The sequence below is a fragment of the Crocuta crocuta genome, unplaced genomic scaffold (assembly GCF_008692635.1).
Source record: "Crocuta crocuta isolate KB4526 unplaced genomic scaffold, BGI_CrCroc_1.0 scaffold457, whole genome shotgun sequence".
Taxonomy (NCBI): domain Eukaryota; kingdom Metazoa; phylum Chordata; class Mammalia; order Carnivora; family Hyaenidae; genus Crocuta; species Crocuta crocuta.
In genome coordinates, this window is record NW_027531318.1 from 7,401,173 (window position 1) to 7,423,424 (window position 22,252).

At 38.2% G+C, this 22,252-nt stretch overlaps 1 protein-coding gene across 1 annotated transcript in view; it reads left to right on the forward strand.

The window, feature by feature from the left end:
• The window catches only part of MPP7 (MAGUK p55 scaffold protein 7), a 204,076-nt gene that overhangs the window by 113,906 nt on the left and 67,918 nt on the right, over positions 1–22,252 (forward strand). Inside the window, exons 6-10 of the mRNA XM_077771770.1 lie at positions 4,170–4,251; positions 4,962–5,047; positions 8,253–8,327; positions 8,536–8,732; positions 9,212–9,276. Coding sequence (XP_077627896.1) covers positions 4,170–4,251; positions 4,962–5,047; positions 8,253–8,327; positions 8,536–8,732; positions 9,212–9,276 — 505 coding nt within the window. The remainder of the gene's footprint in view (positions 1–4,169; positions 4,252–4,961; positions 5,048–8,252; positions 8,328–8,535; positions 8,733–9,211; positions 9,277–22,252) is intronic.

The window sequence follows — 22,252 nt, forward strand, 5'->3', positions numbered from 1 at the left end:
AGGGTCCATAGTTGACCCTCCAGGGATAGGTAGAATGAGCAGGGAGCAGGCACCCCTGTTTTAAGGCTTGTATCTGTAACAGAGAAACCCTTCAGTGTTGGGGTGCTATTTTTTATCTACACATTCTAGAAATTACCTCATCCAGCCCATGGCTTTAAAATTCATCTGTGTGTCAGTGACTCCCAGGTCTATTTTTCTTCCAGATCTTTTTTCTGAGCTTTAAATTTGTATGTCCATCTGTGTATTTGATATCTCCATTGGAATGTCGAGTAGACATCTCTGTCTTCACGTGTTCAAAAGTAAACTGATCTTTGTCCCCAATTTCGTTCCCCTCTTAGGATTCCTTCTCTCAGTTGATTGCAATCCCATCTTCCTAATTGCTCAGCCAAAAACCAGAGTCAGTCTTTGATACTTTTCTTCCTTAATGTACCCTTTCCAGTCCATTGGGAAATCCTTTTGGCTCTACCAATAATATATCCAGACTATTCATCACTTCACCTCCTGCCAGTCAGATCCAAGCCTCCTTCATCTTTCCCCGGGATTATTTTAATGACCCCCAGTTTGCTTCCTTGCTTTAGCCCTTGCATTCCTGCACTCTTTTCTTAACACAGAAAGTGGAATGAACCTTTTAGGTTATAGTACTTCTCCTGTTCAGCTTCTCCTTGTTTCTTTGAAAATAAAATCGAGAACCCTCACAATAATCTACAAAGTTCTACATGATCTGGCTCCCTGATATCATCTGCTCTCACCAACTAGTGCTTCTCCCCTTTTACCTTACTCCAGCCACACTGGCTTTTTTGGTCTTCCTTGATCATTCCATTCCATTTACAGCCTCATCTCAGCACCTCTGTTCTGGTTTTGTCTATTCTTTCCCTTTGGCTAATCCTTCATCTCCTTTTTATCTTTCTTTACTCAGATGTCATCTTCTCTTTGAAGCCTGTGTCTTTACATTGTCTGCCCTGCCCCCATCATACCCACAGTGTTGCTGCTTTCTAAGATACAATATGTCTAATTATTTTATCTTTTGTTTATTACCTTTCTTTCTTGTTGGATGTTCCATGAGGGAGCAGAAATACTTAGTTTTTTCACTAATACATTACAAGCTCTTAGAACAGAACCTGCCACACAGTAGGTTCTCAATAAACATTTGTCAACTTCATTGAATCACAGAATAAGTCAAAAGGACTAGCATTAAGCACAACAAAGTGGTTTGTCCTATATTGAAAAATAGTGTCATTCATAGTGAAGCAAGAGACTTACTCCAGTTACCTAATTCTGTATTACAACACTCTCCAAATTTTGTGGCTACACAATATTAGATCTCATAATATTACAGGTTGATAGGCCCAGTTGAGTGGTTCTTAAATAACATCCCTCATTGTTCAGTTAGATGGTGGCTTAAGGCTGGAGTCATCTGTGAACTTCATTCCTGTAACTGATGCCTGGATTGGGATGGCCAGAAAGTTGAAGGCTGATCAGACATCTCTTTTTAGATGACATCTCCACTTGGCTGTTGTGGGCTTCCTTACAGCATGGCAGTAACTATTTTTTACATGGTGTCTGACTTCCCATAGAGTGCTTCAAGAGGCCCAGGTAGCAGCTGGAAGTCTTACAGCATTAAATACCTTAGGACCATTTTCACCACTTGATATGGGAATGTGGCATGCACTTACAGAGAAGGAAGGAATTGATGATATCCATCATAGATAAGCTACTGCAAGGGTAATGAGTTTATCATTTGTGAATAAAAGATGAAAGATCTAGGGTAAGCAGTATTGAATAATAGTTAAGATTAAAAATATCAATTCTGGGGTGCCTGGGTGACTCAGTCATTTAAGCGTCCGACTTTACCTCAGGTCATGATCTCATGGTTTATGTGTTTGAGCCCCACATCAGGCTCTGTGCTAACAGCTCAGAGCCTGGAGCCTGCTTCGGATTCTGTGTCTCCCCCTCTCTCTGACCCTCCCCTGCTCACGCTATCTCTCTTAGAAATAAAAAAATAAAAAATGGACAGAGGATCTGAGTAGACAGTTTTCCAAAGAAGGCATACAGATGGCCAATAGGCACGTGGAAAGATGTTCAACATCACTAATAATTAGGGAAATGCAAATCAAAACTATAATTGACACATCACCCCCATCAGTTAGAATGGGTATTATCAAAAAGACAAGATATTACAAATATTGGTGGGGATACAGAGAAAAGGGAATCCTTGTATACTGTTGATGGGAGTGTAAATTGGTGCAGCCACTATTGAAAACACTATGGAGATTTCTCCGTACTGTTAAAAAGTTAAGAATAGAACTACCATATGATCCATCTGTTCCACTTCTGGGTATTTATATGAAGAATATAAAACTAATTTGAAAAGGTATATGCACCCTGTGTTCACTGTAGCATCATATAAAATGGCCAAGACGTGGAAAGGACCTAAATGTCCTTTGGTGGATAAATAGGTGAAGAAAATATGGAAAATACATATGCATATACAGACACATACACACACTGCAATATTATTTAGCCATTAAAAAGGGATGACATCTTGCCATTTGTAACAACATGGATGGACCTTGAAGGTATTATACTAAGTGAAATAAGTTAGAGGATGACAAATATCATATAGTTGTATTCATATGTGAAACCTAGAAAAAAGCAAATGAACAAACAAAACAAACTCATAGACACAGACAGCAGGTTGGTGCCTACCAGAAGGTTGGGAGTGGGGACAAAATTGGGTGAATTATATGGTGATGGGTGGTAGCTAGACTTCTAGCAGTGATTACTTTGTAGTGCATACAGATGTCTAATTATAATGGCGTATATTGGAAAGTCATATAATGTTACCTGCCAATTTTACCTCAGTACAAAAAAAGAAAAAACTGGTGTAAAAAAAAAAATTCTAAAAACTGGGTTATTAATCTTAGGTTATCAGACCCTTTTGCTATTAGGTATACTTTGATGAGAAAGTTGGAGATATTAAGGAAAAAAAGTTTATTTAATCACACCAGTTTTAAAGATATTGCCTTTCTAGTCATCTTAGCTATAAGTAAGCTGTTTAAATAAAGGCAGAAATTACCATTAAGTAGTAGGTCTTTATGGGTTTGGTTTTTATGATTGTGGAGAGATGCTCATTGAAGTCTTTGGACTTGAATGCATGCTTGGTGATGAAAACTGCCACAAAATCCTCTGATTACTTAATTATTTGATTTTTTACTATTATTAGATATGCATGTAATAGCTGCTATATAAAATACTCTTTTTACAAATGGATATAAACATGTTTAGGGACCTGCGGGAAAAACTCCACTGTCTTTCTCAGCGTGAATTCTGCCACCACCTAATGTGCATCTTTTCAGCTGTGTGATGCCATGTAGGACACTTTCCTACACCAGTGCCAGTTTCTTAGAAGGAAAGTCATAAAAAGGTGTTCAAAGTAACCATTTGTGCTTGGTATTCTTACAAAGCAGCATTCAGTTAATTTACTTCTGAACATCCATAAATGAAGAATTTCTGGACCCTTTGGAATTGTTTCCTAATCTTATGCCAGAATGTTAGTTCTGCTTGTTCTTAGTACAGTCCTAGTACATAAAGACCTTGGAGTAACAGATCTTTCTTCCATTAGTTTATCGTAGCATTAGGTAAGGAGTATGACTAATTTTGGAGTGTAAGTTTTTTTTTTCCTCTTTATCATTATGGCTGAGTTCCTTTGCTATAATGGTATTCTAGAAGTATCACTAAACTAAAAGCCAGATGGCCTGGGTCTTAGTTTTCTAATTTTGATGAGAATTTTGTATTCACTTAACCTTGTCAATATGGTCTCCCTTCTTCATGGGGTATTAGAAAGACAAAGTGAAATGAGCCAGTGCTGTTAAGGGGTAAAAACAAATCGTATTCAAATCTAAAGTAGTATAATGGAAAGAGGAGATGTCTCCTTTTCATAATGTTGAAGAGGCTAAAGATTTGAAAAGTCTTTAAATTGTGCTGAAAACCTTACATGATATGTCTGATTGAAAACCTGTACCAAGTCAGGAGTGTTTTNCTTTGTCCTGCCTCTACCTTTAACTTTGTAATTTCTTTCACTTTTTCCTGAATATCCTTATTTCTGCCTCCTTTCCTACCACCCACTATGCACCTTTACCCACAAGTACTTTTGTTCTTTTCCTTGAAAGGGAGCCACCATTAAGAAAGATGAGCAGACGGGGGCCATCATTGTGGCCAGAATCATGAGAGGAGGAGCCGCAGACAGAAGCGGTAAGGGTTTCAGTGCTAGGCGCATGGACGGGCCATGGTGCATTTCGGGGGCAACATCTCCAACGTGTAATTAAGAGGGTAATGATCTTTTGATGTAATACATCAAAACAAGGAATGAGAAATTTTCCTCTGTTGAACTGTGGGAATCTGTTGAAATAAATGATAAATCTCATTCTGCTGTATGGTTACACAGGCTTCTGAAGCTATATTAAGATATGCTTCTTAAAAAAAAACCGTCTTCGGTTCAGGTCATGATCTCTCGGTTTGCAAGTTCGAACCCTGTGTATGTCTCTGTGCTGACAGCTCAGAGCCTGGAGCCTGCTTCGGATTCTGTGTCTCCCTCTTTGCCTCTCCTCCGCTTATGCTCTGTCTTTCAAAAATAAATAAATGTAAAGACGTAAAATAAAATGAAAGTACTACTGAAAATGTGCGGCCTTTAAAACAAAATAAAAATTCTTTTATTAAATGAAAATAATGTACATTTCTAGACAAAGGCCAGGATGCTAATGTCTTTTTCTTTTGCCAGCATTATAATGCGGTAGTCTTTGATTCACTGCTGTTTAGAGGCACAGAATCTGAAGGCTGAGAAGCATAAAGGTCTCCTCAAATGTATTAAAGGAACCAAACAATGCTTTAAGTTTAGACACAATTGCAAATTGCAGTTCTTTTGTAAGTAAGTCAGCTAATTTCCCGAATTTGCTACTTCTCAGGTCTTATTCATGTTGGTGATGAACTGAGGGAAGTGAATGGGATTCCAGTCGAGGATAAAAGACCTGAGGAAATAATTCAGATTTTGGTAAGCTTGAAAGTTTGTTTTAAAATTGCAGTAAAAAATGAAATTGAATCAGTATGCTTCAGACTTGGTTATAAATTCAGGATTTGGATTTGACAGTCTAGAGTTCAAATCCCAGCTTCATTACTTAATCCCTGTATGTCCTTGGAAAATGTCTTAATGTTTGGATTGCTTCAGTGTTTTCCTTTACAAATGAAAAGAAGAGGTAAATAGCTCACTGGAGTGTTTTGAGGATTAAATGAGCTAATATATATGAAGAGTTTATTACAGGGCCTATCCCAAATGAGGTACCTAATAGAGGGCATCTACTCTGTTGTTGGTGATGCAAGTTTCTTTTCCCTTCTCCCATCAACTAGGCCAGACTGTAAGCTATGCTTTCTAGGTATATAAAACAGTGAAATTAATTTAGATATCTGATGAAATCTAAAATAGAACAAAATTATTTTAGGCCTTGACAGTATAAATTCTCCAGTTCATTTGTAAGGATAAAATGAAGGGAGACTGTCTTTGTTAATGTACGAAAGCATAAACATACAGAAATAGAGTATAGCGTCTTCAAATATATCTCCATATATATGAAAATTTTATATATGATTAAGTTGGTATTTTAAATCCGTGGGAAATCTGTGAAATCCTTTCATAAATGTTAGATGAATTGATGACTCAGTTAGAAAAAAATAAAGTCCGTTACTGTTTTACAGTCTACATAAAAATAAACCCCAAAGAATTAAATATTTAAAAAATTCAGGGGTACCTGGGTGGCTCAGTCAGTTAAGTGTCTGATTCTTGATCCCAGCTCAGGTCACAATCTCATGCTGAACATTGAGCCTGCTTGGGATTCTCTCTCTCCCCCGCCCTTTACCCCCTCCCCCATAAATAAATTAACTTAAAAAAAATCAAGAAGTAAAGAAAGACATTTTAAACGTGATGTAAGATTCAAATAGAAAAATAACTGATGTGATTACTAGAATTGAACACTCTCACATACAGAAAAAGATGCCATATATAGCTTGAAAGACACACGAGACTTAGGAAATATCTTGTTGGTGTATATGATAGAAGGTATTTAAGTGTGTAGAGAGTTCATAAAAATCAGTAAGAAAACATTTACAGAAAAATTTATAAAATAAAACATGGTGTCTGAAAAACAATGGATTAGAGGGATTTAAAAGCTTGATAATGGCTACAATGAGGCAGATTCTAGGGACATAGATATCCTTATATGCTTCTGGTAGTGGGATTCATTCAGTAGATCCTTTTGAGATGACTATCTGAAATGATCAACATTTTTAAATTTACATACCCTTAATTAAGAAATTCAGTTGTTGGAAATTAACCCTTAGGAAGTTATTTGGCAAATGTATTATATAAGTAAGATTTTTAAAAAATATTTTTTAAAAATATTTCAAAATAGAAGAAGGTTGCATCAATTGACTAATCATTCACTCACATTGTGGATTACTATGAGGCAATCACAGTGGCTGATAGACCCATATGACCTAGTAATACTAGTAACTGCTTACAGTGGTTCAGCCCTTCAAGGTGACTGTTTTAAGAGCTTTGTATACATTCTCTCTCTCTCTCTCTCTCTCTCACACACACACACACACACACACACACACACTAGTAGAATGGGAAGAGATTGTAGCGAAGACTTGCCTCCTCTCTACCTGTGCAATTCAGTATTATATGAATTCCTAATAAGATTTGTGGATTCTTGGGACCCCGGGGGTGGCTCACTCGGTTAAGTGTCCAACTCTTGGTTTGGGCTCAGGCTTCTCACGGTTCATGAGTTTGAATGCTGCATCAGCCTCTGTGCTCACAGTGCGGAGCCTGCTTAGGGTTCTCTGTCTCCCTCTCGCTGCCTCTCATCTGCTTGCGCTCTCTCTCTCTCTCTCTCAAAATTCACATTTAAAACAATTTTTTAAAAAAATTGTGAATTCTTTTTTGGTAAGCAATAACAGTGATAGTACCATTTTGAAATCATTTCTGTTATAAAATATTTGTACTGTTAAAACCCCATTTTACTTGAGTCTCTGTGCTGTACTGGGGCTGCCTCTTTACATTTCACGACCTGATTCTGTAAGGCTTTTCCCAGCTTGACTTTCAGGGACGTCACACTGGTAAATGGAATTTGGCTGTGGTCCATGAAAATTGCCAAACAATACAAATCAGGGCCTTTTCTTTTATTTACACCGTGGAGCCCTGGTTTATGAGCATACCCTCGATAGTAAGCCTCAGAGATATCTACCCATTCTCCTCTCTCTCTCTCTCTCTCTCTCTCTCTCTCCCCCTCCTTCCTGCCTCCTTCCTTTTCTATATGCCTTATGCTGTCTTCCTCTTTGCTTTCCCTCCTTGTTTTTCTCAAATATGTGCCAGATAGTGTTTTCACAGAGCTTACAATTTAGCAGGGACAACAGATATTAAGAAATGATTGTATAATGATTATTTAGGTACAGTTATGATAAATGCTAAAAAGAGAACTAGAGAATGACATGAGAGTATATTAAAGGGAGACCTACTCTTGTCTGAGATGGTCAGAAAAGAATTTCACATATTGTTGCTTGCTTTAATTAAATTAGAATGGATATCTTTTTACCTTTAAATTAAGCTATTACACTGATATTTTACTCCCCAACCAGAATTTAATAGCATTGAATATTCCTCATTATTTTTTATGATGAGCATTGCAGCTAATACATATACAAACGTATATATATATGTATGTGTGTGTATGTATATACATATATGTGTATGTATGTAATTGAACCATATATTTACAACTGCATTGCTGACAGACAGTTCAGGTATTTTGACCCTAAAAACATGGATGCCGATACTTAAATGTAATAACCTGAACCCTGCACATCGTCTGTGCTAACTGTGTAATATTGTCTGTATGAGGCACTGTGCGTATTCTGTTTTTATTTTGAAGTTGCTCAACATGGGTGGTAATATGTTCGTTGGCGTTTTAAAAGTGCACAGGAGGTAAACGTGGATTTGGTATTTAATGTTTTTTAACTTACTTGACAAACTTGAAGTGCTTTCTCATATTACAGGAATTTCTACAAAAATAGTTTCCTCGGTTTGGTTTAAGAGTAGAAACCCCAAGCTTATAAATTTTCAGAATCATTCCATTTTCTACCTATTTTGCCTGCCTTCTCCGTGGCTCTTCAGGTTTTCTGATAAGTCTTTCCTCTGTTATCAGGCTCAGTCTCAGGGAGCAATTACATTTAAGATTATACCCAGCATCAAAGAGGAGACGCCATCTAAAGAAGGCAAGGTAATCATTACTTAAAAAGCTTTTTGGTTTGTTTTGGTTTGGGGGAGGGACACTAATATTTTTCCTTCTAATGCATATCCTCTTTGTCACAGCAAGTTGATTTTAATAATCTCCTTTTTAAAAATTATTCTTAAGTCAGAGAAGAATGTTGGCCCTTCTACATTTACTTTTTTGTTATTTATTCCTTTTAAACGAAACTTTCTTCCAGATATTTATCAAAGCCCTCTTTGACTATGACCCTAATGAGGATAAAGCAATTCCATGTAAGGAAGCTGGGCTTTCTTTCAAAAAGGGAGATATTCTTCAGGTTATGAGCCAAGATGATGCAACCTGGTGGCAAGCAAAGCATGAAGGTGATGCCAATCCCAGGGCGGGCTTGATTCCCTCAAAGCATTTCCAGGAAAGGTGAGCAACTGGCGTGCGATGACTGGGCTTTCTTCAAGTGACCTTTTGTTCTCTGCAAAATATCACTCGAGGATAGTTGTGATAAAATAAGCACTAAAACCTTGCTTTAGAATATTTTATCCCCCAGGTTTGGATTTCTGTTTTGTCTAACTAAGTATGAATAATGACCAAAAATAATACGACAGCACCAGGTCATATTCGGTTTTTGTGATGAAGCAAATGGAAAAATAGCACATTAATATCTGAAGCTGTATTGATGTGAAAGATGGAAAAAGAAGAAGAGTGATTTTGGAGTAGGGAGGATTTCTAAAAATTTGGAAGTTAGAGGATGCATTTTTTAAATTTGAATAGATTGCATTGTGTCCATTTTTCCCCTGGCTTCCCTTTTTTTTTTCCTTAGGACTTTTAATATTTTGGTGTTATATTAATCTTGGATCTGCACTGAAAATTGATAGGCATTGACCTTCTTTTTCCCCCAGGAGATTGGCGCTGAGACGACCAGAAATATTAGTTCAGCCCTTGAAAGTTTCCAACAGGAAATCATGTAAGTTTGTTAATAAAAATGCAGAGTAACCAAATCTTGCTATTTATTTTTGACTATTAAAGCAGGTGTTTGTGGTAGAACGATAGCTCCTATTGCCCTGTGATAGCTTTGGGGTCATCATTTCATGGCAGCCAAACAAGAAATTCATAGTAGAATATTAAAGTGAGTCTTTAAAAGAGAGGGGTGTTTGCAGTGTTTATAATAAACACATGGCTCACACTTTAACAACTACCACTCTCCTTGACTCCTGAATGTAGGTGTTTTACACCTAAAATGCAACTCGTTGATTTCTCCCAAGCCAGAAGGTTTGGGCAGGATACGTCTTGGTAAAATTAGGGGGGAAAAAACCTACCACGTTCTTGGGCACAAGGCTGTTGTCCCTAAGAACAGCTGTTCTTAGTTCCTTGCTTATCCAGAAATCACAGTAACTCTGACCTTTAACCTGCCTGTTTGGAGTTGTTTCAAGGTTAGATTTAAACAAAATACAAGCAGAAAAAAGACGAGGTGGATTACTGAAAAAGATAGCGTGGATTTAGATGAACTGCACCCCCCCCAACACTGGCCCTTGCTTCATACTGCCCTTCTCGCAGCTTCTCTTTCCTCCCCACCCCTCACCCCCTCTCAACTCCCCATCCCATAAATTCCCTCCTTCATCTCCTCTAAACGTTTCATGGTTCCAGGTATTCTCAGAGTAAAAAAAAACAAAAAACAAAACCTTTTGTTTTCAACACCGAGATTGTACATTAAAAGGCAGAATGCACAAATAAATGGTCCTGGAATTTTACACCCACATCTGGTTTTAGTATTGTTGCATTTTTCACATCTCCTGTTATTTCTGTCACTTTGTAGACGCGTATAGCCCAGGAATTACATTATAAGCGAGCCAAACTACAGTCTAGTATAAATCTCACAGAGCAAGCAAATACTTCAAGTGGAGCACTGATTCAAAAGCCTGCTTGTACTTGCTCCGTGAAGTCTGGGCAGAAGGAAAACCCACTTGTCACAATCCATGTGGCATTCTATGACATCAGAAAGCTTCCAGCTTTAACCAGAATGTTGCATCGATTTTAAGTGTGATGAATTTTTGCTGGCAGAGGCCCTGGGGTATCTACCTGACTTGCTCTTTGAAGGATTTCTAAACTGGGGCCTGCCCGCTTCGAAGATATTTGGTGCATATGGGATAAAGTGTGTGTAACTGGAAAAGGAAATCGATGTAATTCTACTCGAATCTGAATCCATACTCCCAACTTGTTTGAGTCTTTGGCAGCTCAGAAATGTCTAGTTTGATATAATTGTGGATTCTCATTTATTTAAAAATTTTTATAAATATATTTCTGTAAAGAAGTATACAAAGTGGGTATATAATAGAGCCTTTATAATAGATCTCCTCGAACTGGTTTCCGTATAAATGTGTGTGAATATGGTAGTGTGTGTGTGTGTGTGTGTGTGTTTATGTTTATATTGAAGTGTTAATGGATGGTTTTCGTCTGTTAAGGTACATAGTTTTTTATATGATAATATCTTAACATTTGAACCTGAGAAATACTTATTCCTAAGCTACTGAAATACTCTTATGTGAATGTTTTAGGGTTTTTTGTTTTGTTTTTGAGTTTTTTTCTTCTTTTTCTACCTCTTAAAAATGCCATTTAGGAATCTTTACTAATTCTCCATTCACTTCTATCTTTTCTCTCAAAGACTTGATTCATGGAGAGATGCATTGGTTGTTCTCATCCACAGATGTTTTCTGTTTTTAAATAAAAGCAAATCTGGTCATTATTATCCAAAGCACTAGCGAATAGAAAATATGGCCTTATTCAAAGAGACAGTATAGTTCTATGAAGATTAAATAGAAAGCCAGTACTTTTATTATCAATTAAAATTCCATTTGAGAGACGCCTGGGTGCCTCAGTCAGTGAAGCATTCTGACTTCAGCTCAGGTCATAATCTCATGGTTCGTGAGTTTGAGCACCACGTTGGGCTCTGTGCTGATGGTTCAGAGCCTGGAGCCTGCTTTGAAATCTGTGTCTCCCTCTCTCTCTGACCTTCTCTCTCTCTCAAAAATAAACATTTTTTTAAAAAATTAAAAATAAATAAATAAAATTCTATTTGAAGTTTTTTTTAATGCTATCTCCTAAACCCCTGAACTCAAAAGTTATGCAAAAATTATTATACTGATTCTGGACATTTTTAAAAACACTTTGTTTTGTAATCTGTGTATTTGCTAGTGATTGTTTTACACTTGTAAAGGCCATTTGACCCAACACTTCCTGGATGGACTTCAACATTTGGTACTTGGATTTTTAGGACAAGACATCTGTCATGCTCTTTGCTAAATTACAGAAGAGTGCTATGAAGAAAAATAAAGTTGACATAAAATCTTTTGTTTATATGACTTTCTTTAAGATGATTTTTTTTTTTTTTGAGAGAGAATGAGGAAGCAAGCAAGTGGAAGGGGGAGAGAGAGAGAGAGAGAGAGAGAGAGAGAGAGAGGGAGGGAGAGGGAGAGAGAATCCCAAATAGGCTCCACAGTGTCAGCACGGAGCCTAATGTTGGGCTCAAACTCATGAACTGTGAGATCATGACCCGAACCAAAGTGGAACACTTAACCAACAGAGCCACCCAGGTGCCCCTTATTTATATGACTTGGAATAATAATTCATAGACTAGGTTTTACAAAGAGTTTCTAATTTAATGTAAAAGTTTTAAAAGAATAATTCTGTCATGTTGGTGTTCATAAACTTACTAAAAAATAGTCACACTGATAATTTTCTGTACTAAATTTCACAAGTACACTTAAAACCTAGGAGATTGTGTTACACTTTGGGTTTTAAATTTTTTTTTAACGTTTTATTTATTTCTAGGAGAGAGAGAGAAAGAGCGTGAGCAGGGGAGGGTCAGAGAGAGAGGGAGTCACAGACTCCGAAACAGGCTCCAGGCTCTGAGCTGGCAGTCAGCACAGAGTCCGACGCGGGGCTTGAACCCACGAACCGCGAGATCATGACCTAAGCGAAAGTCGGACGCTTAACCGACTAAGCCACCCAGGCGCCCCTACACTTTGGATTTTAGAATAATGACTTTAGGTAATAATATATATCGAATTGACCAGGTAACTTTCTTCACAAGCTAGTTGCTTGTATTACTCTGGGTTTACTCTTTATCTGACTCCCAGTGTATCATCATAACTAAAGTTTGCATGCAGAAAAAGCACTGGAACTACAGGGGTTCTGTCAATGTCAAGATAGAAGTCACAAAAGAACGGAGAATCCAGTACCGTTATTTTTGCGTTTATGTTTGTGCTAGAGCTCTAGATCCAGGCTCCATGGCTGCAGATAAAATCAAGAGCCAGACTGGGGCGCCTGGGTGGCTTAGTCGGTTAAGCGTCCGACTTTCGCTTAGGTCATGATCTCGCGGTTCGTGGGTTCAAGCCCCGCGTCGGGTTCTGTGCTGACTGCCAGCTCAGAGCCTGGAGCATGTTTCAGAGTCTGTGACTCCCTCTCTCTCTGACCCTCCCCTGCTCACGCTGTCTCTCTCTCTCTCTCCTAGAAATAAATAAAACATTTAAAAAAAAAAAAAAAAGAGCCAGAATACTGACCTCTTCAGACTTTAAAACTGGCATCCTCATGCAAAATTCTGTGGGATTCATCTTCGATGCTCGGTTATTTCTTCCCCTGAAGAATCTTGGCATACCTAATACAGACTGAAAACAGGCTTTTCAAAGAAAGTAATTTGCCTCTTGAAAGTAAACATTCCTGAAAAACACGAACTCTTAAAAGTAGGGTGTAATTAAATCTTAGAAGCTTGAGAGAGGGACTTCTCCTACTATTTTTTTTTTTCAAAGAATAGCTTAGACAACAAAGACATTTGTAATGGGATTCTGTGTTCCCTCCTTTTCTCCTGCATCTGATGATGGGTTCTTACACAGTGGATTTATATTAGTCACAGAGAAGAGCAGATCTAAAAGTATGATTGGTTTTCTTTGACACAGACAACTCAAAGATTATTACATGAAGGATACAGGTTAAATGTTTTGGAAAGGAGTTCAGAGTGTAGCTTATGTGTCAGGTAACACACAGGAGTAGTTTCATGACAGACACTTGGCAGCTTTGCAATTCTTGTGTTGCTATAATTTACTCCATGGTTTTCTGCCAGAACCTTATTTTTTATAGTTCAGTTGCATATATATATAAAGCAGTATGATACCACCTGACCTTTAAAGAGACATGATTTTCTTTAAATAAAATATTGTCTGTTCCCTTTCTGTTGAGATTAAACTTTGTAAGTTAAGAATTGTCTTCCTAACAACGCAAACAATAGTAACTTTGACTTAAATAGTGTATGACTTATTTATCTGTTTATTTTTAAAATTTTTATTTATTTTGAGAGAGAGAGAGAAAGCATGAGTTGGGGAAGGGNAAGAATTAGATGCTTAACTGACAGAACTACCACAGTGCCCCATAACATATTTAAATCTGGTTTACATGGTATTCAGAAAAAGCTTTTTCTTATTCAAGGAGTGTATTTTACAGCAGAATATTCCAGTATGATCTTCATTCACAGTGATTAGTTTCCTTTTTTAGTTATCAAAGTATAACTCCCTGAAAATTTCTCATACTGCTGATTGAGTAATATTAATTTAAAATCTTTCTTTTATAATACAGTTCTTTTTTTATTTAAAAAAATGTTAACATTTGTTTATTATTGGGAGACAGAGACACAGCATGAGCCAGGGAGGGGCAGAAAGAGGAGGAGACGCAGAATCCGAAGCAAGCTCCAGGGTCTCAGCTGTCAGCACAGAGGCCAGCATGGGGCCTGAACCCACAAACCACGAGATCATGACCTGAGCTGAAGGTGGATGCCTAACCAACTGAGCCTTGCAGGCACCCCTTATAAAACAGTTCTTATGGAATTATTTTCTTTTATTTTTTTTAATGTTTGTTTATTTTTGAGAGAGAGGGGGTAGACACAGCACAGTGGGGGAGGGGCAAAGAGAGAGGGAGACACAGAATCTGAAGCAGGCTCCCGGCTCCAGGATGTCAGCACAGAGCCCGAAGTGGGGCTCAAACTCACGAGCTGTGGGACCATGACTTGAGTCAAACTCAGATGCTTAACCAACTGAACCACCCAGGCGCCCTTATAGAATTCTTATGATAAACCCAGAAGGTATGATTTTTTGACCTTTTAAAGATTAGAATGTAAAAACACAAAATACAATATTGAGAATTTTTCACCAGCCATGGTTGCTGTCTTGTGTATACAAAAGACAATATTTAATTGGAGCCAGAGCCAATATTTATTTAATTGGGCAAATACTTAATATTTAATTCAAACAAGATGTAACTGAGTTCATTCAAAGACCAGCATTTTGGGGATTGAAGATTACAATCTAAACAGCACAATTTAAATATTTTTGTTTTAGTTTTGTTTTTTTATTTTTGAGAGAGAGAGAAACAGAGAGAATCCCATGCAGGCTCCACACTTACTACAGAGTCTGACATGGGACTTGATCCCACGACCCTGGGATCATGACCTGAGATGAAATCAAGAGTCATATGCTCACCTGTCTGAGCCACCCAGGCGCCTCCCAACAGCCCAATTAAAACACTAAGTAAACAAATGAATTCTTTCTCCATGGTACCAATATTTTGGAAGGCCAAAAGTTTGAGAATAGTATACATAACATTACAGGTTGTTATAATACAACTTTTCAAGTTGAGCTCCTTCCTCCTCGCATCTTTAAACAATGTTTATTTAGTATGTTCCTACTTAAACTTAATTCAGAAATTAATAAGTAGGTTGCTGTGTTCTTACATTAAATTTGTAGACCTAAAACTTTGTCAAATATTTTCTTAATATTGGTGGGGTTTTGTATTGACAGCAACATGGGGTTTTAAAAAATAATGAATGTGCTTTTTTCCCCTAATAATTACTAATGTTATTTGGGAGATGCCAAGTTCAGAGTTTATGTGGACAGAGGTGTAGATGAACTAAGCTGTAAATTGCATGTCTGACTGTTTATGCCATTGAAATGGTTGAGGTGATGGCCTAATTATTATTGCTCACCTTTCATCTCAGTAGACTGTGTTCTTCTTAAATAAATGAAGATGTTGCTTCTAAGACACTATCAGGGTATGTGCGTTTAGCCTTTCCATATGAAGGGTTCTAAAGCCATACTGTCTCTTGACTTTTGTCATGGGGACCCAGGGCCATGCAGGTAAGAAAGAGTTTCTAAACAATTAGAGGTGTGGTGTCTGGTCATGGATTATTACAGACTTTTAGGGAAGATTGCATAGGGGCAGAGCGGGGCATAAGGAAGCAGTTTCTACAGTGGAGATTTAACTTTGCCCCCATAAATACTGTCCTACCCATACAGGCACAGTTTCTTCACTTGTCAGGAGTATCTGACATTGCTCTACCCAGAGTAGCATCCAGCAGTGTGGAAGAGTCCCCCCTGCCCTGTTATGTGGAGCTCATCCAACGCTCTTCCTGAGAGCCTTTCCACTCCGTTCTCTGAAGACAGCCAAAATTACTCTTTGTGACCTTGTTGGCCTCTCCTCAGTGATTTTTGTAATTCTCCCATCCATCTCCTCAGTGCTGATGTGGAGAGTAGATTCCTGGTAATGCTGGGAAGAGTGTCCACAACTCTCCAGTCAGGAGAAACACACTTGGGTGGATCGAGCTTCAGGGGAGGCCAGGGCGAGAGGTTGGTGTGCTGGGAGATGGTGGGAGTAGACCAGAAACTTAAAAGATACTTACTTCATCTGACCTCCTCCCCACACCCCATGACTTAGAGTTCCTAGCATGAAGTTAGAGTCATTTAAAAAGTGATTTTGGTGGGATTAGTTGTAGTAGTTAGAACAGACTCTGGAGCCAGATTGTGTGGGTCAGCATCCAAGAGTACTTCATTTCCCTGTGCCTCTGATCCCCATCTGTAACCCGGAGATAATAGTACTGGATTCATAGAGTTGTTGGAGAAAGTCAGGAAGTTTATGCATTTCAAGTACACAGAACAGTGCCTTCCCATAGTTGAGAATCAGTTATCTCAAGTGTCTTCTGGGAACAACGTTTTATATATTTCCCCCTTTGTTCAGACTTGCTAAGTGTTAAGGAAAAGTGTTCTTTTCTTTTCCTGCTGGACGTCTATTACGCATGATGCTTGATTGCTTGGATATATATGCATGCATGTTACCATGAAGGAAATATCATTCTCTTCCTACTTAAGAGAATGGAGGAAATACTCTTCTGAAAATTTACAACCCTTTTATTAGAGTATGAAACGTACCATACTGTATGTGATATGGAAATGCTTATTTTTTGCATGTGTGTGTGTGATACCTGGCTCTTATCATCTGATTTAAGTGACACTGTTTATGTAATCAGGGTGCAACACTCTGTAGTCCTCTTGGAGAAGAAACTGTACTTTCTGTTTAACAATCCACCTAACGGTGGAGTGTCTGAGATTGCGGATTGACCCATCTGAAGCACAGTTTGTATTATCTCCACTAAGCCCAGTTGCTTGGCTTGTCCTAATCTGTATTGCTGTTTACTCTTTGTTTCCCAATAACTTGCCTCAGGTGTACATGGCATTTCAGAGCTACTCAGAAGTGAATGTAAATAAACTAGCAACTTGGGGTGACTTGTAATATGACCCTGAATAGCATCGTTTGCTTGTCATTTTTGCTAATTCTGTTCAAGTAGAACCAGTACAGTCGGAGGACACATAGGTATTTGAAAAATAAAAATAAAATGGTGCAGTTTTCTTTAACTGCCCCACTCTGATATTTGGAGAGAGAAGAGAGCAGAGAACTGTCCTATTCATTCTACAAAGTCTCATGGCAAAATATGCTCTGCCTTGAGTCATGGCTAGATTTTGCTTCTATTAAATTGCCAGGTTTTGTTTCCCACCTTTAACTGAAGGTGAGTCTTCTAAAGTCAAACAGAACTCTTAAATTTCTGACCTATTAGTAACAACTATTGTTTAGACTTTTTTTTTTAAATGCTTTTTATCAAATAAGATAGAATGAAGTAAAGGGTTCTGCCTGACTGACTTCATACTTGTAATAAGTTGATAATCGGCAGAATATTGTTAAATTTACAGAATATTGTTAAAATGTTTAGAGACATTTTAAGGGTTAAGTATTTATCCTAAGTGTTGGATAGATTAGTTTACAAACAGAACTGTCCTATGAGAATAATACCCTGTTGAAGGTATTATTTTGAGGGAAAAAAAGATTTTTCTCATTATTTTTCCCATTCGGGTATTTAATAAACTGAATGAAGGCTTGTGCTTTGACTGCTTTTAGCCTACACATTCTTTTTAGACCAAGACTACAGTGTAGTCTAAAATGTAGCTTTTCATGATTTCTATTTATTTGTTGACTAATAATTTTGAAATACTTAAAATACATTTTTTCCCCCTTTGGCTTTTCTAAGATGAGGAAACAGTTGAGTGTGGTAGGTGGATTTTTTTTTTCCTTAGATGCATCTTCTTCCTACTTTGTGTTTTCCGCACGTTTAATCATTTCCTTTCTCATTTTCTTTGTGCTTCTCAGAGGAAATTAAAGGTATATGTATACAAGTTTCCCTGCCATAGTGTACTCATTTTATTTAGTACACATCTGTGTGGGTTCAATGGAAGATAGCAAGCAGTTTATAAAAGATTATTGTACATCCAGATGTCCCTCTTGACATTATAGTACTGAAAATCATGGCTGGACTTTGTTTTAGAAAGAACTGCCCTATTTTTCCTTCATTTAGCAGAGATAGAGAAAGTAATTTGCAATAGTACATTGTTTTTATCTCTGCCAATAGTCTCAATGCTGTTCAAATATATTGACGTCCTCACTTTAACATAAGGATGTCAAGGGCATCTTCTCAACTATTTGATGCCTGTAGAAGTTGTGTTAGTTCCAGAAGCATATTGATGCAAAGATCAGGGTTCTGAAGTAATAAATCCCCCCACTTCTTAAATAAAAATTTGAAGATATGCATAACCCAGTTTTCATTTAATTGCAAGAAACAGTAACACGTTGTTTATTTTAAACTGGTTTTATCTGTTCATTTTTAAGAATCAAGATCAAAATAGAAATATTCTGCTGTTAGCCCTTCCCAACACAGAATGTCTCCTGTCAAAAGAAAGGCTGTGTCTTCATCGTAACCTTTCTGTCTAATCCAGTGAGCCAACATAAGTGTTGTATTTACATATTATCCAAGAGCCTGATTTACAAAAATAAATTCATTTTGGGGATCGAGTGTGGTGATTTTCTTAACTGTGCAAAGGAGAAACATTGTAAGCGGATCTTTTGTAATTTTCTTGGAACTGCATCAAGTAACCCCTGCAGAAGGTTAAAAAAAAAAAAATCGCATGATGTTTTGAAACATGACTTGAAACTTAAATATAAAACAAACCCGTTTTATGTTTAAGAGTGGCATTGTGAGGGCTGGTCGAGGCTGTGCTTTACAGAATTGTTTTGAGTAATTTATTTTTTTGCATCTGTGGCTGGGCACTTCTCTAACTGCTCTGCTTTATTTCTCGGCTTTTGTTCTGTATGCTTTTACACTCCATCCAGAAGATGCTGAATATGCTGGTAACCACAGTGGAACCTATATAGGTGAGCAATTGGTCATGGAAGAGGATTTCTTTCTGTTGCTTTCTTCAAAACCATGATACTGTTTTTATCTTAAATGAGCATATCCGCCCTAGCATGCTCTGATGTTCCATGGGGGAAGAGGGTGGGGTAGCATGAACCTTTATGTGAAACAGGCTCCATGGGTTGGACATAAAGGAATTCATAGTGTGCTTTCATGTCGCTGTCCAAGAAGCTCTCCAGATGCTGTATTTTTGTAAATCACCATATATTTTGGGATAGAAGATGAAAAGCGTTTGTGGCGAAGTCATTTTATGTAGTTAACAGCAGCTGGACTTTCCTAAATTATCCGGTCAGCTGTTAATTAGTCGAGGCTTCCAAATAACTTCTTCCAAAGTAACATTTTGGTTTTGTCTTCTAATGCTTTATTCTTCGCGTGACACCCGTCTACATAACCGTTAACTGAACAGCCCCAAATATAATCAAGCCTATGATTAAGGTGCTAATCTGTCTCTGAAGGAAACATTTCCAGTGTGGCCACACTAGGGGATATTATAAACAAAAGCCAAGATATCTAGAAATTGTTAAAGGCATCAGATTTCTCTTCATCTACATCTCTTATCAGACCTTTCCCACCCTTGCCTTGTGGTCAGCTGACCGGCTAGCTCCCTGTTGCACTAGTGACAAGTGACAGTGGGGAAGCCCAGCTTTCAAGATGACTGCTTCACCCTCCTTGTTTTTAGACAGTCTCTCTTGGTTATTGAAGAAACTTGCCAGATATTATATTTAGTATTTAATATATATTATCTCGAATGCTGTGAGACTGGTGGTATTTTTTCCACTTTACTGAAGGGAAACTGTGGCTCAGAAAGTTTACAGGAATCACGTAAGGACCTACAGATAGTGAATGGTACATCCCGTTCCACACATCTATCTGTGCACGTAAAATGCCTGTACTTGATCTTTGACAGTATGCCGCCCTTTAGTTTTTCATTCTGCAAGTCAAACAAGAAATTCCATGCCGAAATCTAAAGTCTTCCAGTTTTTAGGCTAGAAGAACTGTACGTAGATGATCAGAGAGAAGTTGAAATTTCATTAGTTCTTTACTCATTTCAGAACAGGACAGTGTTCCAGACACTCTGTATGTCGATTAACCCCTTCTCCTTACACCCTTGGCAACTTTGGTGGCCTCAGGCAGCAAGTATTTATTCTCCAGATTCTGTGGTCAGCTGGGTGGTTCTTCTGGTCTATGTCAGCTTGGTGAAACTTTGTAGTCTGGTTGTTGGCTGGGCTCTGGTCGGTCTGAGGGGTTGGGTGCTCACTGGGTACACTGGTTTCTGTATCCGATAGTTTTTCAGCCTCCAATACGGTAGCCCATAAAGGATCTCAGGGTTCCAGAGAGCAGCTGAGAAAGAAGCTCCAGTATGTAAGTGTATTGAAGCCTCTGCTCACATCACATCCTCTACTGTCCTGTTGGCCAAAAGGGAGATGTGAAGAGATGGGCAGACGTTACTGCAAGCTTCTACTTCTCTCAAAAATAGAGGTACCTACTCTCCCTGATTTGAAGGGCATCATCTCAATTAGATGGTAGTTTGTATCCATCCAGTGAGTAATGGTGGCATAAAGCAGTATCTGATGGGAGTCCCATAAAATGCTGTAATTCAGGGGCTGAGGGTATGAGCATCCCAGCAGTGAAGGACTCAGTCCCACGAGATATGACGTTAGAACCGGGCACCAAGGGTAAGGCGGAATTGTAGTTAACAGCAGGGGATGAAGATAGAAGCAATAACATGGAGAGAGGTGGCTGTTGCAAAGTACAAGGCACATTGAAATTTGGGTGATACGATGTTTGTGTTCTTTCTCTGTTGTGCTCTCGAACCCTGAGACCACAATATGGGCTGGCTTCCTGGAGGGTGAAAAACTACAGGAAAACGAGTTCTGGATAAAATGCCATTGGATCTGGCAAGAGCTCCATTGTTATCTAGAATCACTGATTACTCTGAGAAGCTAAATTGCAAAGTGTCAAGGAGTAGGAGTGGATAGTGAAAGAAAGATAACAGTTGATTTTAAGGCCATTTTTATAGTTGAGAGTGGAAGAGGGAAACAGGGTCTGTTCTGTAGACAGAGGTGATGGAGCTGATGGTAAAGGCTTGAATGTCTTGAAATCAGAAGGAATTTGGTTGAACAGAGCCCTAAAGCAGACTAGATTGGGTGGAACTGAGACTCCAGAAGTGCTTTAAAGAATTTGGCATTACCAGGTGAGATTAAACATGCAGGTACCCCATGTCCCATAATAGTTTTTTGGAAAAGGCAGAGGGCATTATGTTTCCAGGAGGCCATTCCACATCGCCCCCAATAACAGACAAAAAGAGGGCACCGGCTAGGTAAAATGGGAATACCATGAATCATATAATGGTCTATATGAGACTGGTGGCACACAGTCTTCAGGCTGTGTTTGGACAAAAGATATATTTTTGTTCCACAAATTTGAGAAATGCCAGGTAAAATTTTCTGACTCCTTTGATGAAACTCAGACTTGACTAAACTAGGTCTTCGTTTTCTGAGGAGCAGCTGGAGTTGAGTTACAACTGACTGTGTACATGGAACATAAGGTCTCTGGTTGAGCACAGTGCCCACCCCTTACGGTCTTACCCTGCTGAGGCAGGGTGTCCATAGACATTATCCTCACAGCTGTGCTGGTGTTTGTATTATACCAGTGAAACAGCAGTCCTTGGTATCCATGCTCTCCAATGTGGGGGAAATAAATAGAGCCAAAGCGTGTTTAAGAAAAATGGGACAATCTATTTCTTTCAGGACTGTGTGTGGTGCAGAATGTATTCATGATGATGGAAGACAGTGTGAGGTTTTTCTGCCTGTCTAGCTTCTGAAGGCTTTTGAATTTGCAAGCCCTGATTACAGATTTTAGCTATCTGTTCCATTCAGCTCCCACTCTTAGAGAAAATTGTCCTTTCCTGTGGCAAAGGGAAAAACACGGCCAATGTGTTTTAATATATGTGCATCATGATGATGTTTCTTTCTGGCCTAAATGCTCATTTTGACATGTGTAGCAAGAGACTGCCATAGGTTCACGTGCCTTGAAGTTCATTTACGGAGGACGGAGTTAAGGGAGTCAAGCAAGGGGCCTGAGGAGAGAAGCGTACAATAAAAAGACCATAATCATTTTATAAAACGATTATGAAAGAAAAGGATTCATGAACAAATTGTGTTTCCAATAAGTGTCATCTTTTAAAGAAACCCTTCAAATAAAGACCACAGATTTGAAACTTTTTCTTTTGCAGGATAAACAAGTTTGATCATAGCCTCTGGTTATTATATATATAATTTAAATTATGTTGTTATTTTTATATTATATTATAAATAACATTGAACAA